The sequence below is a fragment of the Pteropus alecto genome, unplaced genomic scaffold, assembly GCF_000325575.1.
Source record: "Pteropus alecto unplaced genomic scaffold, ASM32557v1 scaffold185, whole genome shotgun sequence".
Classification (NCBI taxonomy): domain Eukaryota; kingdom Metazoa; phylum Chordata; class Mammalia; order Chiroptera; family Pteropodidae; genus Pteropus; species Pteropus alecto.
In genome coordinates, this window is record NW_006438088.1 from 2624220 (window position 1) to 2643597 (window position 19378).

Sequence of the window (19378 nt, forward strand, 5' to 3'; positions counted from 1 at the left end):
ATTCTCTATTAAAATATAGTTGGTATTTTATTTCCAAAATTCAGTTTTTGATCTCTGGTTATTTTATATCTCTATACTAGATATGTTTCATTTAGATGCAGTTTTAAAAAATTCTTTATTTTTTGTGTATAATTTATGTTCTAATCTCCCTAATATCATGAATATTTTTTACTATTTTTATATTATGTATTTTTATATCAGTTATACTCAACAGTATTTCTTTTGGGTATAGTACACACTCAATAACTGAAAAGTATTTTTTTTTTTTACTTTTGTCATAGTAAAACACTTTCTATGACAGCTCTGAGTCATGATAAAAGTTTTGCTATTTCTCTAAAATTGCCCTTGAGAGACCAAGGCTTATGAAGGCGCAGGATCTGTTCATCTTTTTTACATTCTTTTTTACATTGTGTACATGGCACAATGTTTATTGCTAGTGAGACTAGGTGCCCTGCCACTATACACAATATTATGATTCAATTATATATACACTGTAAGAGTCTTAAAGTATTTATGCTGTAGGAAATCAAGTGTTCACATTATGGCTAACTTTCTAAAGTAATTTGTAATGTTTTGTTTTGTTTTGTTTTATCAAGTTTTTATTTTAAAAAAGAATAAAAGAAAACAGCATCAAGAGAATACAATAAAGCAAAAGTAACTAGGAATCAAAGGAAACCTGAAAAATTTTCTTCAGGAGGAAAATTCCTGAAAAATTAAACAGAATAAGTAAATTGGGTCTACCCTATTACGCCTGTAGAAGAATCAGCTGCAAGAGAGAAGGGCTAACTAGCTGTGCCCTCTTTGTCTCTCGGACAAGCCTCAACTCTAATTGTAGATATGCTTTTCTCCAGCTATATTATGAGCTCCTCAGAAGAAGGGACCATATTTAAGTTTCCTTTGCATTCACAGTGCTACCATAGTTCTTGGCACATATTAATTACTCAATAATGTATATGAGAGAAAAGAGAAATAATATAGAATATGACATAAAGGAAATAAATAGAAATGAAGACTTCAAAGACAATGAAAAATAAGAGGAAACTGAAGAGAGTCTTGGAAGAACTAAATAAAAATATCAATTTGGGGAAGTCCCTAAATTGTAATTTATTATAAGGAAAATGTAATAAAAATGGTATAGGAATACAAAATGATCACAAGAGTGAACATGTATCGATCCGGCTATGTGGTAGGCACTCTGTATAGAATGACACTAACCCTCACAAGCACTCCACCAGGTGAAGTTAATCATGTGAATTTTTCAGATGAGAAAATGGCCGCAGAAGGGATTAGGACCTTGTGCAACTCTGTCACGTCTCCAGTTATTTCCAAGAACTAAGCTCTTTCTAGTGTCGTAATGGCTGTCGGGGTGATGACATGCTATGCTGAGACACAAATAATGCCTCAGAGGTGGGCAGATATGTATTCACTTCATCAACTTTTGTTTAGTGGCAGAGCGTTCCAGACATGGCGCTATGCATGAGGACAAATAAATAAAAAGACCTGATCACTGAGGTTAAGTAGCTCGAAATCTAACACGATGTGTTAAGTACACTGCTAAAAGGAGAAACAAAATGTTTATGCGGAGCATGCACATTCATTCACTCATTCATTCATTCATTCATTCACGATATGCACTGAAGGGAACTACAATGTGCCGGGAACTATGGCAAGGCTAGAAATAATCAGTGAACAAAACAGATAATGTCCCCATCCTTGTAGAGCCCTTCTAGAGAAGGGCTTTGAGAAAAGCGTAACGAGAAAGAGGAATAGGGTTCAGGACAGGGACCAAAGCGAGGCAAGCATAGCACCTAGGCACCACATTTAAGGAGGCACACACCCTGCAGGTTGTGCAGGTAACTACCCCTCATACTTGCAGGACCTTGAGAGTGAGTGCCACCTTAGAGTCTGTGCTGTAGGAATCTCACTTGCCTCACCTTGGTCCCAGTCCTGACAGAGAGGACCTGGAATAGGGGGTTGCAGTTTTGCATATAGCAGTCAGATAAGGCCTCACTAAGTCATTGCCTTTGAATAAGACTTGAGAGAGAACTGAATATATCTGGTAGAAGAATGTTCCAGGCAGTGGGAACAGCTAGAGCAGTGGATGGGCTGGGTCCCAGGCTAAGGTGATCGCCAAAAAGTTCAGTAACCGGGGGACCAGCATTGACACTAGTCAAAGCATAGGACACGAAGATATAGGTATTGCTCAGAGTGGCTATGGATAAATTAATGATAATTCCACAGAATTTCTCATTATAACCAGTGCTTGCAAAGTTTCCTCTTCATCCACAGAAACTATAGTCATTTCTTGTTTACACTTGCACAGCAAAGTACAAAGAACTATATTATGTCTTAAACTTTTTTCAAAAATTCAGCCAATATGTTTTTAGTAGCTGGGACAGATCACATCATCACTATGTAATCATAGGCTTCACAGATAAGAATTTTTTTTTATACATATTCTTGTGGAAATTTATATTTAGAACGTGCTATCCTACTGTGGAATTTCGACAATATTACATAACAGAGGAACCACGTCACTGCTTCACTGGTTGCCAAAATGGTTACATTAACTGTGAACAATTTAAATAGTTTGATTTGATTCACGAAAAGAGAAAGCTGAGATGGATAGGAAAGTTATGGTTAATGATGTCATTGCTAACTTTCTTAGCGGGTCTTGTGATTATGGGTGAATCGCCCTTCTTAGAAATCATAAGCTGAGGTTTAAAGGTATGAAGTTTCATGATATTTGTACCTCGCCTTTAAATGATTCAGGGAAAAAAACAGTCCAATTCTGAAGTCTATAATTTGTAAGATACGTGGAACTGGGTATTTTGCTACATGACAATATGGCACATGCGATAGAGAAATATTTATTATATATTCCATGTTCACAGGATGTCTCCAGAATTCTGCCAGGTAAAAATAGGAGGAAGTAGTGATTTTTTTCCACTCTTCACACCCAAACTCTCATCCTCAAAACCATCACCTTGGAGTAAAGAATCCAAAAATGAATGTAAGGGAAGAAGAAAATATAAGAGCGAGAGGGCTAAGAAAGGAGGCCCGTGAAGCAATCCACAGCATCCGCTTCCTCGAGTTCTCTGCTGGTTTCCTTGTCTCTATCCAAGTCTCTTGATCATCTTCACAAATATTGCTTCCTTAATTCTAGACTCTGTCCCCTCGGTATTTTATATGTAGACCTCTGTTTATAATTTTATTGTGAATTATTTAAAAAATAAGGCTTAGCAATTGAAATTTGCATTTGTAGGAAACATGCCAGTTCATATAATGAAACATAGTTGAACAACATGTGGCTGTGGGATGATAAGAGCTGTGGGTTGGCTCCAAGCCCAGCCCTGGTGCTTTCTACTGAGAAAGATTGGAGCGACCCCTCTGGACCTCAGATTCCTTAAAATGCAAGCAATAACATCTGCTTTATAAGGGTTGCTTTAAGGAATAATTGAAATGATGTCTGGAAAGCATCTATTATTGTACTTGCACAAGAATATGCTTGATAAATGTTAGTCCCTGATCTCTATAGCCTTCCTTCTTCCTTTCACGTTCTCTTCCTTTCTCATCTCTCTCGCCTCTTTCTCGCCCTTCCCCACACACCAAGGAACACGGCAGCAGACTTGGTGTAAGAGAATGACATACGTGTCAGACCCTTGCTGTTTGCCTGTAGATCCATTGTGCACGTTTTACGTGCTGCCTGAGATTCTCTTCACCTAACCTGTCCCTTAGGCTCTTGGCCACTGGCTCTTGGAGAGCTCTGGACACTTCTGTGATCCCTACCTCAGTCTCTATCACTATTGCCACATCTACTGGTGTATCTGGCTGTCCCTCTCTCCCATGGAAGAGGCACTGGATTCCAGAACTGCCTTCATTGCATTCACCACAGCAGGAGCCCAAATTGGACTACATGGGACCCACAGAGTCTTCTGTCCCCTCCCGCCTCCCCCTCCCCGCCACCCACACACACTGCTTCCAAATCTGAAGTCGGGCCATGAAATAGAATCTAGACATCAGCTTCCCCAGGAGCTGCCTAATGGGGTCAGGCAATGTTACTTCCAGCAAGCAAATTCTGACCAGAGAAATCAAAAAATAGGATGGCACAGGTGCATCCATTCTTCTCTCTTCCTTGCTTCAATAGCTAGTCTGAGTAGCCTGTCCAGAAATCTCTGTGGGGCAGAGGGGATAGTTATGCTCAGTGAGATAGCGTCCTGCTCAAGGATGCGTCACGGTGGTGGTGGTGCTGGTGGTGTTTTCCCATCCCGCCGTGTCTCACCTCCATTTTCCTCTCACTCTTGCATGACTGGGATTCTGATTCCCAACAGTGCATTAGCTCTTAAGCCTCGCTTGGCTTTAAGGGTTCAAGGGGACCTGAGCCAAGTACATGTGAACTACGCTGTCCAGCCTCTTTTGCCAGCTGTCTTCTGGATAGGGTTGGTAAAATGGAAAGACTAATGGGAGACTGAAGAGAAGGAGGCAGGAGGAAGGAGAAGCCCTGGTGTCGCCCCACTCCAGAGGGTGTCCAGGTAGCAGCTGTGGCTTTCCGCTGTGTCTCTCTGTCCGGGGAGTGGGAATGATATCTGCTGTTGCTCATCTCTGAGTTACCTCCGTGTTCCTTTTTATTTTTATGTTTTCTATTAAATTTCCTCGTCGAACCGCCTGAACATGGGTTCTTTTTCCGTGACTGAACCCTGACTAATATAACACACGATACAAAGTTTGATTTTATTTACCTGCATTTGTGCCATGACTAAAATCAACTTCTGCCTCCAGAAGATATTATATTTATAAGATATTATATTTATATTTCTAAAAGCGACATCAGAAAACTGAAATTTTAACTACTTCTAAGGCAACTACCATAAGAAAGTTCTATGGGCTATCAGAAAAGAAGTCAAATGATTATTTTAGGATTTTAAATGGCATTTGATATTTAAAATGAATACTCCTTTCCTAAAGGTTATGTTTTCCAGTTAATACAAGTGTAAGGTGCCTCTCTCCCACCTTTGCAGTGGCTACTGAGAGATCAGACTCCCTGCATTCTAGGCCTGGTTGGTGGCAAATTGGTGGTGTAAGAATCTAAGTGCTATTATTTGGAAAACGAGATTCAGATTTCATTTATTTCTGTACCTCCCTCCCATGGTGCTTAAGGGAAACGAACACCCTCCCATCCCTCACCTCCACTCCAGGTGCTACTCTCCTCTTGCGGGGTACACAATATTTCTAAAATGACCCCAAAGAGATCTACAGTTAGAGCGAATGCTGTGTAACAGCTCAGCAATGATTTGGGGGATCTCCTTCGATAACGCTGCATGGGCATAATGCAAACGTGATACCAGAAATGCTTCAGTATCTGGGCAGAGAGAGAGATGTGTGCAGACAGCTTTTCCTTCGAACTTGTGGGGGGAGAGGCCTTTTATCTGAAATATACAAATGAGAATACCCATGGTATTTGAGCCCCACTTTATGGCCTGCCAGCAACCAGAGTAACAGGATGAAATTGGCACGGGAGCTGGAGAGTGGAGAATCTTTGAGATCATTTGTTTCTCTTGCCAGGTTATTTTCCCCCTGCTCAAAGTCCAACTTTGTATTCTATCAACTGCTTCATGGTTCAGACTCAATGCTACAGACTCAATGCTACCACCCATGCTAGCCAGGAGGCCGCAGCCCAATCCTTTGGGTCACAGAAGTGCATGAGCCCAGAGCTTCTGTATTATCCCCATCATATGCCTTTAGGTCTCAGAGGTCCTGTTTTCCCCATCAACCATAAAAGACGACAAATGCGGAATCCAGTGGCCTGGCATCTTGTGGCAACAGTCAAGATGAAAGTTTTAGGTGTCTGGAATTTGGAAGATATATTCCTAGATACCACCAGAGAGTCTCATGTGCAAGAATCCTATCATGGACAAGAATTGGAAATGGATTCTCGGGACGAAGCGGCGCTGACATACCATAAGTACTGGTTTGGCTGACGCCACGCTTACACAACTAAAATACTTCTGCCCTGTATGAAAACAAATGGTATCGTCAAGCATCCTGACTGTCCCCACAGCACATCAGGCTTGCAGGACTCCTCACCCAAATCTTCTCATGATTCAACAACTCAGAGATCAACCATGGGCATGGCAGGAGGCCTCTAGCACCTTGTGATAGCACTAGAAAAGAGTCTATTCTCATTGGGTAGTTGTCATGACAATTATTAAATATTTTTAACATCATATCTGCAGAGAAGGCACGAGATATTTAAAACTAGAATGAACTGTCTCCAAAGTTTGTTTCTCCTTCAAAGTGGCTGGTACCACTGTGAGTGTGAGTCCATCAGGATGGTTTTTCTCAGCTGCCAAAAGATATTGCAGGTTCCAAATCCCCCACCTTCTTCCATCGGCAGAGATAAGGCTTTTCCGGCTTCCACACTGACACTTCTGCACGTGACTAGACTCCTGCCCTAAGGCCTCTAAGGATTCTTCCCGGGGCATCTCCATATGTGGGTGGTTCCACAGTTCCCGAGAATGGCACAACAGCATGCAGCACGGAGCGAGGACCAGAGCCTCACACAGTATCCACTCCAGCTCCAGCTGTGCTGAGCGACATTTACGTGACAGCCTGTCTGCTCCCAGAGATGAGTCACAGAAAATTAGAGATGGAAAGACCTATTAGTTCGTTTAACCCATACTCTTGCCAGTTCCCCACCACTCCCCTACGCTCCATTTCCGTGTGCGTCATCCAGTTTGATTTTAAATAGCATGGGATACAGAGAGCGCTGTTTGCATGCCTTCTTCACCGAGAATTCTCTCTAGCCTGTCCAGCCAAATGCTCAACATTTGATGTTTATTTGCTCCAGTTTTGTGTATATAGTAATATCACGCTTACTCACTTGACCCAAGCTGAAAAAAAAAAAAGCGTCTGAGAATAATTAGAAAGTGAGGACTCTCCCTTGGCTAGAAAATATCAATTTCAGAAAAATCATAGAACTTGGTGGAGAAATGATAAGCAGCACTTTTGTGTTATTTCATTTCAACTTCCTTTATTCTAGTTATATGCTTATTTAGCATTGTTCGGCTTCTGCTTTTTTTTTTTTTTTAACTATAGCTTGAACTACGGCTATGCAGTATCATTGCTTTTGGTTTCCATGTTTACTTCTGTTTCAATTTTCAATTCGATTATTCATCCCCTTGTTTTCTGTATCGTACTTAAGATCCTAGCTCATCACTGCGATTCACATAAAGACTATTCTAAATACTCAAATGGTTAGCCTATTCCATTACCTAATCTTTCCTTATCTTTTCAGTTTTAGCTAAGTACAGGCACAAAAAAAAAACAACAAAAAAAAAACCAACAAAAATAAACAGTACATCTGGTCCACTCTTTCTGAACAGTCTGATCCAAGAAAAACGTGTGTTTAGGTCCAGGCAGGGGGCCTCCTCACCAACACTGGCTGAGACTGCTTCTGTCTCCGGCTTACCTTAATCTGACCCTTTAAGCAAGGCTCGCTACACACGGACCGCACCAGGCCGCTCTTGTTCATCTGGATTTTGTAGTCATCGATGTTCAACACCCCCTCGTGCCAGGTTCCGACGTGGACATAGTCATAGCGGTCGGCGTCAGTGTACTGCAGATTCATGATGTCGTACCTACGAAGAAAGCAGCAGGCATGTCTCGGAGAACACAGGCATGGGGTAGAAACCAGAGAAATTCGGTAAATAGATAACAATAGAGAAAAGGGAGGTAAAAGCTGGACCCATCCCACATCCTAACACCAGTGACTGTCAATACTTTAGTTCATTTCAAATGTTTTCTCTGATTTTCCAAAATGCATATTCCATTCCTCAGTCTGGGTATCGTCCATATTTGCTAAAGAATATATTACTCTTATACTTTTTCTCTGATTTTTCTCCAAAAAAATAGTTCTATGTGTGCCGAGTTGATAATCCTTTCCTTCAAATTATTATTCACTGAGTTATGTTTTGAAGAAGCAACAATTCTTGAGAACGTTAATTTCTTAACTTGATTACTTTTATTCCAATTTTCTTTTCACATTCAGTCGCTATTTTCATGAAACTAGATTGGAAGTGGTGAGGTTCATCAAGTCTGGAGCCTGTTTTAGGTGCTAATAGACAAGAAATCTGAGAAATGCATCTTTAATTAGCAAGGATGTTGGGGATTTAATATCTTGAGCACTGACATTTAAACCGGTCTCTCCCCTGATTAGGACAAACATTTCTGAATCCAAATAATCGGTGTCAGTTATTTCAGTAATTTCAAATGCTGCAATGCTCCACAGGGGCAAAAATCTACATTTAGAGATTTTCACTGACATCTGGGGCCAGATCTCATCATTTCTCAGTGCGGGCAATGGAGAGCATTCCCTAACACAATGCGGACAATACGCGACTTGGCATTAGAATACGTAAGATGGAATTTCTTTTGTAACATTTTAACAGTAGATTAAACTACTTAGGAATGTCACTAAACTCTTAAAGGCTCATGGGCTTCTCGTGAGGATTTATTAACATAACATGTAAAAAACTATGTCACAATTGGGACAAATGCATATGTAAGGTGATAGCACCGTATAATTCATATGTGTATTACTATGAATGCTTGAAAATACTCTGGCTATTTCCATTACTGTAAGAAACTGGGAGAACATCTTTGTGTTGGCATAGCCATTTATCGTTCAGTCACTGAAAATTCTCTGGCATTCTCCAATCTTCTCTGCATGTCGCTTTTTACTCCAAGTAAATTATAACTCAGGTGGCAGTTTCCTAGAAATGTATGCCTGACTCTGCCTCGCTGGCTCTGCAAAATGGATTATTTTCTGTGGTATCTGCGCAGAGTTCTCATACTCCTGCACTACAGTATAAAAGCCATGGTCCCTTGCTCTTTGCATTTGATCCAAAGAAAAAGATGGCAACTGGCTACCACATATTCCTCTTCCTCAGCTTTCTTCCTCCTCCCATCCCCATCCACGGCCCCTTCCTAATCCAACCCGGAATTCCTTCTAAACCAAGGTCAGATGCACAATCTTTCTCTGCCCAGCACTCCAGGAAGCTACGACCGACCAACCAACCTTAGTTGGCATCTGAAACCTATTGGCTATATCTGGCCTAGTTCTCTGTCTAGACGACTTACATCCTTATTGGCTTTTCTTCTTGCTCTAATGTGCAGCTGCATTTTGTCACCTGCAGGTAGCTAGTGGTTTCTCCACATCCAGATTCTGGCAATTTCTATAAACAGCAGTCCCCTAGTGGAAAAGGGGAGACTCTGGAAGAGTGAGGAAGTTTCTTCTCTACTTATCCAGGTGAACAAAACTTAGTGAGTGTGAGAAGAGAGATCGGTGCCCCTGAACACATTATTCACCTCTTGGCTATTCTGACTTTCGGCTACTAAAGGGTTCTTATTCTCCTGGTAGCTGAGACATATCAGAATGTTCTCCAGAGTAGCTGTCTAAGTGCCGTCCATGTGGGTATTAACCACGGGCTGATGGCTCACACTCATCCAGCAATGATACCAGTCTATACCACCAATATTTTTCCATTTTAAACTCAATGGTTATAGAACCTTCTGTGAATGTTTGCTATGACTAGTTTCCTATTCTGTTTATTTTTTATTTTTTATTCCACGTTACGTTATTATATCTCCTTACATATTTTCAATGAAGGCTTAAACGCATTGCTAGCTTTAGAATATCTTTTTTTAAATAAATCAGTCCCAAGACTTTTATTTTGACTTCCTCATTTGCCCTTCAAATGGGAGACATCAGTTCACACTTCATTAGCATGTAGAAACTGAAAAACTCACAATATTTTGGTATGAAAACACACTTTTAAAAAGTCCTAAAAGCCAGAGGGAAAAAAATACTGAAAGATACCAAGGGAAAAAATACTGACTTCCTAAGGAGAGGCCTGTCCCAGTGCTGTGTATGTTAATGAACACTGCTCTTTTCTCCTGACCCCAGAGTTCCTTCCGGGAAGGCTGGCATTTATTTGAAATACCCTCATGCTGTAAATTATAACTTTACAACAGCCTCTCGATACATTCAGTTTATTTCGCATGATGGTTAACTAAAATAATTACAAGAGAGTCCAAAAGCATGAACGGTGTTCTGACAGGAGATGGAGGCAGAGAGGGGTGGTTGCAACAGAAATGGATCACAGATTAAGCTGACCCATTTCAAGCCTGAGGAATTAACCCATTGAAAAGGGACTGGACCACCTTCTTACACTGTATACAAGAATAGACTCAAAATGGATTAAAGGCTTAAAGGTAAGAGCCAAAACCATAGAACTTCTAGAAGAAAACATAGGCAGTAAACTCTCTGATATTTATAACAGTAATTTCTTTTCAGATATATCTCCTCAGGCAAGGGAAACAAAAGAAAAAATAAACTAATGGGACTGCATCAAACTAAAGTTTTTGTACAGCAAAGGAAACCATCAACAACACAAAAAGACAACCAAATGAATGGGAGAAGATATTAGCCTATGATACATCTGATAAGGAGTTAATATCCAAAAATATATAAAGAACTCATACAACTCAACAATAAAAAATCCAAACGATCCAATTAAAAAATGGGCAGAAGACCTGAATAGATATTTCTCTAAAGAGGAAATACAGATGGCCAATAGACATATGAAAAGATGCTCAAGGTCACTGATCATCAGAGAAATGCAAATTAAAACCACAATGAGATATCTCCTCACACCTGTCAGAATGGCTATCATCAATAAATCAAAGAACAACAAGTGTTGCCGAGGATGTGGAGAAAAGGGAATCCTCCTACATTGTTAGTGTGACTGCAAATTGGTACAGCCATTATGGAAAACAGTGATTGCAAACCGGTACAGCCATTATGGAAAACAGTTGGAGGGTTTCTCAAAAAATTTAAAATGGATCTACCTTTTGACCGAGCCATTGCACTTCTGGGTATTTATCCAAAGGAAACCAAAACAATAATTTGTAAAGATCTATGTACCTTTATGTTCATGGCAGCACAATTTACAATAGCCAGAATATGGAAGCAACCTAAATGCCCATCAACAGAAGATTGGATAAAGAAGTATGGTTCATATATACAATGGAATATTACTTGGCCATTAAAAAAAAAAATGAAATCCTACCATTTGCAATGACATGGATGGACCTAGAGGTTATTATGCTAAGTGAAATAAGTCAGACAGAGAAAGATAAATACTATATGATTTTACTTATATGCAGAATCTAAGGAACGAAAAGAACAAACCAATCAAAAAACAGAATCACAAATATAGAGGACAATCTAGTGATGGATAGAGGGCATGGAGGTTGGTGGGCTGGGAGAATGTGGTGAAGGGTTAAAGAAGTACAAATTAGTAGTTGATAGATGGTCACGGGGATGGGGACCATTAATGTAGTGGCTAGGTGGAAAGCCAGAGGAGAGAAAGAACAATTAGGAGGATCATTATAACTATATAAATGTCTAACCGAAGTACTGTATATTTGAAACTAGTAATAAAATTAAATTTAAAAAAAAAAAAAGAGAAAGAGACCCAGGGGAAAGCTCATCATTTAAATATGTCAATAAAGATGGAGGAGAAATAAGCTAAAAATTGTGTGCTTATATTTTGGATAGTTTACAAAAAGAATGAGGATGAGGAAACTCATATCTACGGATTGTCTAAAATGCATCTGGCCCTGTGCTGAGCACATTGTGTATATTATCTCAGACAATCGTGAAGGAAGGTTTCCATTCCAAACCTGACCCTTTGCAGAGCCTAGTTTCCAGGGGAGTTTAAAGGTGGGTTTAAAGGTGAGAGTGGTGTTCTGAATCTCAGACCCACTCGTTCCTTCTGGTACAGCTCTCACAGGTGCTCAGCACCTAGCTTTCCACAGGCCCAGGCCCCACATCATTCCATCCATCCCACTCACTTGCACATTTCGACCTAAATCTGCTCCCACATGACTGGCAGCTTGGAAGGAATCTAATAAATTCATTTTTTTAATTGCTGAAATTACTTACATAATTTATCATTCCTAGAGCTGTTGGATTTTTAACAGGGAGCATCCACTTAGGCCCCGCAAGGTGCTCTCTAAACACAGAAATTTAAGTTCACATGAAAGGAAAAAATACATGGAGAATTATTTAGGGTCTCTTACAGTTTCTTACAGTAGTCCCTCCCAAAGAGTCTCGATGAAATGACATTAAGAATATTGCCAGTAACTTTGCCTAATTTTAAGATTAGCTAAAAGGCAGTGTGATGTGGCAAAAAGATTTCAAGCCTCTGATTCAGACCGTGCTGCCTCTACCAGCTACGCCCCACATGGCTTTTAGGTAAGTTTCTTAGTTTCTCTGACACTCCGTTTTAGCATCTATAAAAGAGGATAATGATATGCCTATAGCAATGAGGATTAAATGGTTTGATGTTCCATTCTAACACAACATATGCTTTCCTAAAATCTTTCATTCTGCAAAACCACTTATTGAAAGATAACAGGGTTTCTGAGGGGAAAAAAAAGATTGTGCAGCAGCCAAGCCGAGGGCCTTTTTCTTTCCTGTTGCCAGTTTTAATTCTTATTTCACTATTCTGATTGTTCTTTGCCTAGGAAAATTTGTATGAACAAACATAACTACACTTTATACTGACGTTATTCTCTACATACCAATTACATATGAGCTATCTGTGTTGTAAAAGCAGGTGATGTAGAACAGACTGAATAAAAAATGACAGGGAAATTTATATATATATACAAGGTAGGGTTTAATTTTCCTTTGCTTCTTGGTTAATTCTTTGGAAGCCATAGAGACTCAATGCCAGAAAGTTCTTTCCTTTCTTGTTCCAAGAAGAACACAAATTAGCCTAAGCAAAAAGGATACATGTGTAGGACTTTGTTCTCTCCATATATTAAGCTCTTTAAGCAGGTGTAATATTGAAATATTTCACCAGTATGGCACTGGGATCAATGAATAAGAAAGATGCTGGCCTGAAGCTGGCAGGACCAGTGAGGGTCCTGCTGGTCAGGTCTAGTGTCTTTAGTGTCTTGGGCTTGCACGAGGGTCCCAGGTATTCTGAGGGAAGGGATAGGGTGACAGCTGTGTAAGGGGATGGCACTGCCAGGACGCGGAATGGCGGGTGTTTACCAATAAATTTTTCCACATTTTAAAACGTAATTTCCATCTAGTATTAGCCCTTCTCTTTGGCTTTCCTGTTGTGTCTGTCCTTATGATACCCGGTAACCATGGAACCAAAGGGAGTCAGACGTGCCATCTGTCTGGTTCAGGGAGACTCAGGTTATTCAGGTCCAGTATGGAAAAGACTGCCTTACCTTCCAGGAGCATCCCCTTTCTCATCAAACCACACCTCCTCTCCAGACACACCAATGAACGTGGACTTGATGAGGAAGTCCAGGAGTTTGCTGCCATCGATGGGCTTCATGGCATCGCAGAGGCCCACATGGCCCGGGCAGAGGGCGTGGTGCATGTTCTGTAGTCCATGTGCCATGGCGTAGATGGCATTGATGACAAACCCCATCTTACTGTCCTGGACATAGTTTTCTTCTAAGCTTTCATTGCCTGCAATATAAAAACGGATCACTATTTACTAAGGCTGCAGTAAGGAAGTCTAGGCCTGCTTGTTTAATTCTCAAATGCTTTTGGGCCTCTCAGAGGAAGAGAAAGCCAAACCCACCTGTTCAAACTCTGTACTTGCTACTAGCTCGAGTGTATTCTATCTGTGGATAGTTTCTTCAATTTTCTTTTCAAAATTTAATAATGATTTTATAACATATAAAACAAACTCAGAGAGGTGAAGATAAAAGAAACCTTTCAAATATTGCAAGGAAATTCTTAAGGAACAATGGAAATAACTCATCTCTCTTGGCTCACAGAGACTAATATTAAAAGTCTCCCTATAACATAGTGCCAGAAAAAAACATTTTTGATTTCCCCTATGACAATCCATAATCCATAGTCAATAAGTTTGTGTATTTTCTAAACCCTGATACTTTCTTTAGATGATTTCCCTAACTTTATTATCTCTTGGGCCACCAAAACCCAGAGTAAGAACCCGAATTAGGTAGCATGAATTCTTATACACAGTTGGCAGTACAAAAATATTTGAAGCAGATTTGCTAATTCTTAGAAAGAAGTAAAATGTGTCTTGATGGAAGAATCACACTACACATTTAATTTTAACCAACAGCTTTTACTAGTGAATTTCAAAAACCCATTTCTACCTGTGTCACAGGTGATCAAAAGTTCCCCAATTGCCAAGCAGTTTCATGAGAACAGTATTGCATGAGATATGAGTTCTATATATCAGAAGCCTAAATTTTAAGACTTACATATGAATGAGAAATTCAGGGACCGACTGGGTTTGCTGAAATACAGGTTACAAGTTTAGAAAACAAAATAGATTTGGAACACATCATGGGCATAATTCTGAGATTTCCTATTTAGTTCCAGGAATTTGCTTCTCTCTGCAGTGGGCTTTCCCTCCCCCACCTGATAGTGAGGGGTCTATGCACTGCATGCTCGAGGTGCTAGAAGTTGGGAAAGTTGGCAAGTTCAGCTGCTTTTGTGGTTGAGAATAGGAGGCTGCTGGCCCCTGGTCAGCTGACCTCTTTGTTCCAGCCTAAATAAGTCACTGGATACTAAGGCTCCTGGGATGGAGAGGAGCAGAAAGGATTTAGGAAGTTAGAGAGCTTAGTGTGTTTAGAAGAAATGGTAAGGAGTTTTGGTTTTGTTGTTGGGTTTGAGATGAAATAAGACTTTTCTAAAGAGGTCTATTTAAAGGCTAATATATTTAGATATAGTTGAAAATGTGAAAATGATACATGTGTATCTACCTAAGAGTGAGATACAAAATACAACCAAGCTAGGTTGAAGGGAGGAAAATTCATTTTAATCCATCTTCCAGCATTGCTTAATAGAATATATTATTAAAAGTATGATTTGCTAAAGTAATATTTTCCCAACTGGCAAAAGGACATTCTCAAAGAGGAAATAAGGAGTAAGAGAGGCAGAAAGGACATTTTAAAATCAAACTGCACAGAATGAAGTATAGAAAGTTATGTAAAAGAGAATGCAAACATCCTTCTTACAAAAACTGCAAAGTCACTGGAATAAGGTAACTGTGCCTGTTACTCAGAACCCTGGCTCTTAATGTTAGTTTGCTTTCCCTCTCTTTCACATTAGGATATAAAAGAGATAAATTAATGTCATCTATTTGATAAATTTTAAACAAGCCTTTAAAGACTTTAATAACCTCCAAGTGCTGGAGCTAAATGTTAAAGCTGCTAGAATTGGAGAAATTAACAGGAGTTAAGGAAAGAAAAAAAACAGACAAAAATCGAAGGGCAAAATAACCTTTAATGTAGGAGCCACTTCAAGGATTCTAGATAATACTAAAACCATCCACTTGAAGTTGCAGCAAACAATGTCAACCCTGAGGCAAACTGCAGGAAAATATGAGAATATATACATAGTGTTTTTCACCAATTGGAAAATTCTCCATTTGGGACAAGGCTTACAGACACTAAGTTTTTTCTTGTTTTTGCTTTGATTTCTGCTTTTAAGGAATTATATTTAAAAAAGTATGTCCCCAATTGGTGTCCCCAGTACAAATTTCTTAAACCGTAGTTGTCTAATATTTATTTGTGTTATCATCAGCATTGAGGCTGGAACTGTTCTTGGCTTTCTCTGAGGTAAATGTTTTCCTTTTGATTTTTATTTAGGGTGATTACATAACTTATTGTCCAAACTGGGTCACTTTTGAGAGTGAAGTGAGTAATAATTATTCTGCAAACACAGGTATAAACAAGACAAAATAGTCTAATGACATCATGTTCCTTAAACCATGCTGCCCTTTGTATCTATTTACTGATGTTATTACCGGTAATATTTACATCTGTAGATATATCTGTGTATATATATTATATATATGTATATATCTGTGTATATATATAATAACATTTAATAACATCTATAACACATGCAGCTATATATACATGCACATATAAATATGTATATATACATATACATTAAACAATCTGTAGACTATCATAAATTTTAACAATTTTACATTTATCTAATTTTAATGGGTAATAAACCCATCAATAATAATACTAGCTACTTTTTTTGTGTGTTTGTTTTATATAATACTCATATAATTAGCTCATAACCCTTCCGAATAGACATTTATCTGACCATTTATGAGTGAGGAAAGAGCAGTGGTATCCAGAGGCCCCCTTGACCCCCGGCCTTCCTGTTACACTCAGCAGCGACATGGGTGTGGATATAAAAAGCAACAAAGGACGTGCTTTTCTGGTGACTGAGGACAGGCCATCCTACTGTGCAGTATCACTGTCAAGCTATTTGGGGCTTTTCCCTGGGATTCTTCCAGATGTGCACAGCTGTCTCTCTGACTAGCACTAGAACATGATCCATCCACAACAAACTATGACAAAAAAGCCCATCCTGTCAATATATATCATATAGAGAGTGGGCCAGGCATGTGTTTTCAGGGAATATTTATAATTCACACCATTTCCAAAATAAACAAAGAACTTATGCGTCGATCTTAAGTGAGCCCATCACCTGCCAGTCCACTGGGCCTGCACTCGAAGAGGATGCTGTCATCAGCAAGGACCCCTCCTCAGCTACCACCCCAACTCAGTATAAACTAGCATTTGGGATGGTGTGAGAGAGAGTTAGAAAATCATCTGGCCTTTACAGAACCATTTTCTTTGCCATAGCAACTGTCCCAGATAATGTTGCAAGCATCTATCATCAAACCAACAGCATATGTTACAGGTTTTCTTGTTCTCCAAAGATCCTATATTTTTATGACCAGTGAATAGAGTATCCAAACTAATAATATTGTCACTTGGTGGGAAGGTGAAAACATTTTAATTCCCTGAGGTTTAGTGCCTTTCATAACACGAGTCTCAGAGTTATTAGCAAGAAGGAGACTTTTATGAATCATTTTCTGCAGTGCATTAACTGTTACAGACCACTAGGGTATCATTAAACCATTACCTTTTCTAATACACTAAATGGAACCAAATAATTGTAGTCAACTGTGTTTATTTACCTTCAAAAGAATACCTGCCTTGTGGATTGTGAAAATAGCTACCTTGCTTCTAAAATAGTAATCTTATTCTTATTGTGAAAGCACAAGGGCTATAAATTGCCGCCTGAGTGTGGCAGCACGCAGGGCCTCTGCAGGGACAGGCACTGACTGTGTGCCTTCTGAAAACAGGAAATTCATGGTGGCTGGGAGAAGGCTCGGCAATTCTACCCACTGGCATTTATGCTGTTCAGCAGAGTGGTTTAGCAGAAAGAACTCTGTACTAGGCACACAAACACCTGGGACCTGGAGCCAAGTCTGCTATGATGTGTCAACAATACATTTTCAACAAGCTGTGGAACTGGGGCAAAGGCCTAGACCTCCTTTGTTCTCAGTTTCTTAATCTAAAAAGTACCACAAGTGGATTCAGATTTTCTTCCTGAAGATCTCTTCGCCCTCTAAAGTTTTTATGCTTTGCTTCTCCAGTTCCACATTTGTTGGTACTTGGCAAAGCCATTCACATGTGTTATCTTCGTTTAATCCTTACGCAACTGTGCGAGATAGGTTCTATTATCATCATTTTACAAATGGAGAAGACTCAAGCACGGAGAAGTCACAACTGGGGAGAAATGCCCTCCTTCCCTTCAATTAATGCTTTTTTATTAAGACATTCCTATTGAGTAACACCTCAGACCTCTTATTTTACCTAATGGGACGAGAAGAGGATTCATCTTATTGTTGTATTGAGAAAAAGAAACAGCATGCTCATCTCAGCCCCTTTATTTCTCATTTGGAACCAGGCACTTGACAGTACTCAAAGGTTCTGGTTGGTTCTTCAGCCTTTGTAAATGCTGGCCATAGTTATCCAGCTGTGTCAGTAGGCGAGACAGGTTAATCTATCTAGTTCTGGGGTCAAGTATTGAAAAATCTATTGTGGTCACATATTTAACTCGTGTCTCTAAGCCAGTTTGGTTTTTTGTGTCATTTTGTTGTTATTGTTGTTGTTAACTTTAAAAAATGTTTTCATTGAGGTTTAACTCACATATATGGTAAAGTACAAAAATCTTTACTGTATAGATCAATAAATATTTACATATGTACACACCCACTTAACTGCTGCCCAGATCAAGCTAGAGAGCATTTCAAGATGATTTCATTCATTTAGAGGATCCATAATTTATCCTAGCAGTGTTTTGTAATTTTTCAGTATACAGATCCTATGTATCTGATTTTTATGGTTCTACTACTAAGTTTTTGTTGCCAGTATTTCAAAATACTATTGATATTTGTATTTTGGCCTTGTATCTTGCAAGGTTGCTAAATTTACTTATTAATTCTAATTTTTTATAAATTATTTTGTTTTCTATGTACATAATCACATTACTAAGACATATTTTATCTCCATCTGTTTGATTCCTGGGTCTACTTTTTAGTTGGCTCCAGATTTGAGAAGGAAGTACACTGGCTGTCCCACTAAAACCCCACGTGTCCTGAATTCAAGGTCACACAGCTAGCAAGGACAAAGGAAGTGGCCTCCAGGCCCGAACCAACTGCGGGAGTAGTCCCGTAACAGACACTCGTTAGCAAAAACAATCAGGTTTATGTTTATTTATTCTGAGTGTTTAGTCATAATGCTCAATTTGACATAATGTTCAAAGTGGAAAAATATAGAAAATAGATTGAAAGAATGTTGAACTCCAATAGAGTATTTTGTCGATGCCTGTGTTTTTTTTTTTTAATATCATTAGTGTACCCCCATCACTATGCATGTCTACTTATGTGGTCTTTTAACATCTAGATGCTCAGCTTTAACTTCAAATTAAAAAGAAACAAGACAAGCATTCTTCTATCACATTATAAAACAAAGAAGTATTTTGAGAAATGTTGGTAAACATAACTGTCCTTGGAGAAAATATTCTTCTGGTTTCTTGGCGTTTTTAGCTCTCCAAAATGTGCCTCTTTTTTATCTGAGAGCATTACACACTCAATAAATAATTCGAACAATCTCAATTCCTATCAAAATAGAAAGGGCTATAATGATTTTATATTGTTAAAATATCAATCAAAGAAAATAAAATTCATACTTCTTTAAATGACCCAAGTATAAATTAATTGAAAGAAGATGAATCAGGTCATTTTTTAAAAATAATGGCCTCAAAGAACTAAAATGCCCTCAATTTGTCTTGAAGGATTAAGCTGCTAAATTTTTTAAATGCTTTTCCAGAAAGAATTTGTGATAAGATTTATGAGTCTAGCCTTGTCTATGCTCGAATCGAGGATCTGTGAGTTTTTGTTTCTTCTGATGCTGTATTTTTCTCTTTCCC

At 39.0% G+C, this 19378-nt stretch overlaps 1 protein-coding gene across 5 annotated transcripts in view; it reads right to left on the reverse strand.

Moving 5' to 3' along the window:
• GRM1 (glutamate metabotropic receptor 1) overlaps positions 1-19378 on the reverse strand; it is a 328106-nt gene that overhangs the window by 47149 nt on the left and 261579 nt on the right. For all 5 annotated transcript variants that reach the window (XR_001517211.1, XR_001517210.1, XM_006915341.1 and 2 more), the window contains 2 exons: positions 13312-13558; positions 7469-7637 (listed from right to left, as the gene is read on the reverse strand). Coding sequence is in view for 3 of the 5 variants with exons in the window: in XM_006915341.1 (XP_006915403.1) it covers positions 7469-7637; positions 13312-13558 (416 nt within the window). In the remaining 2 variants the exon portion in view is untranslated. The remainder of the gene's footprint in view (positions 1-7468; positions 7638-13311; positions 13559-19378) is intronic.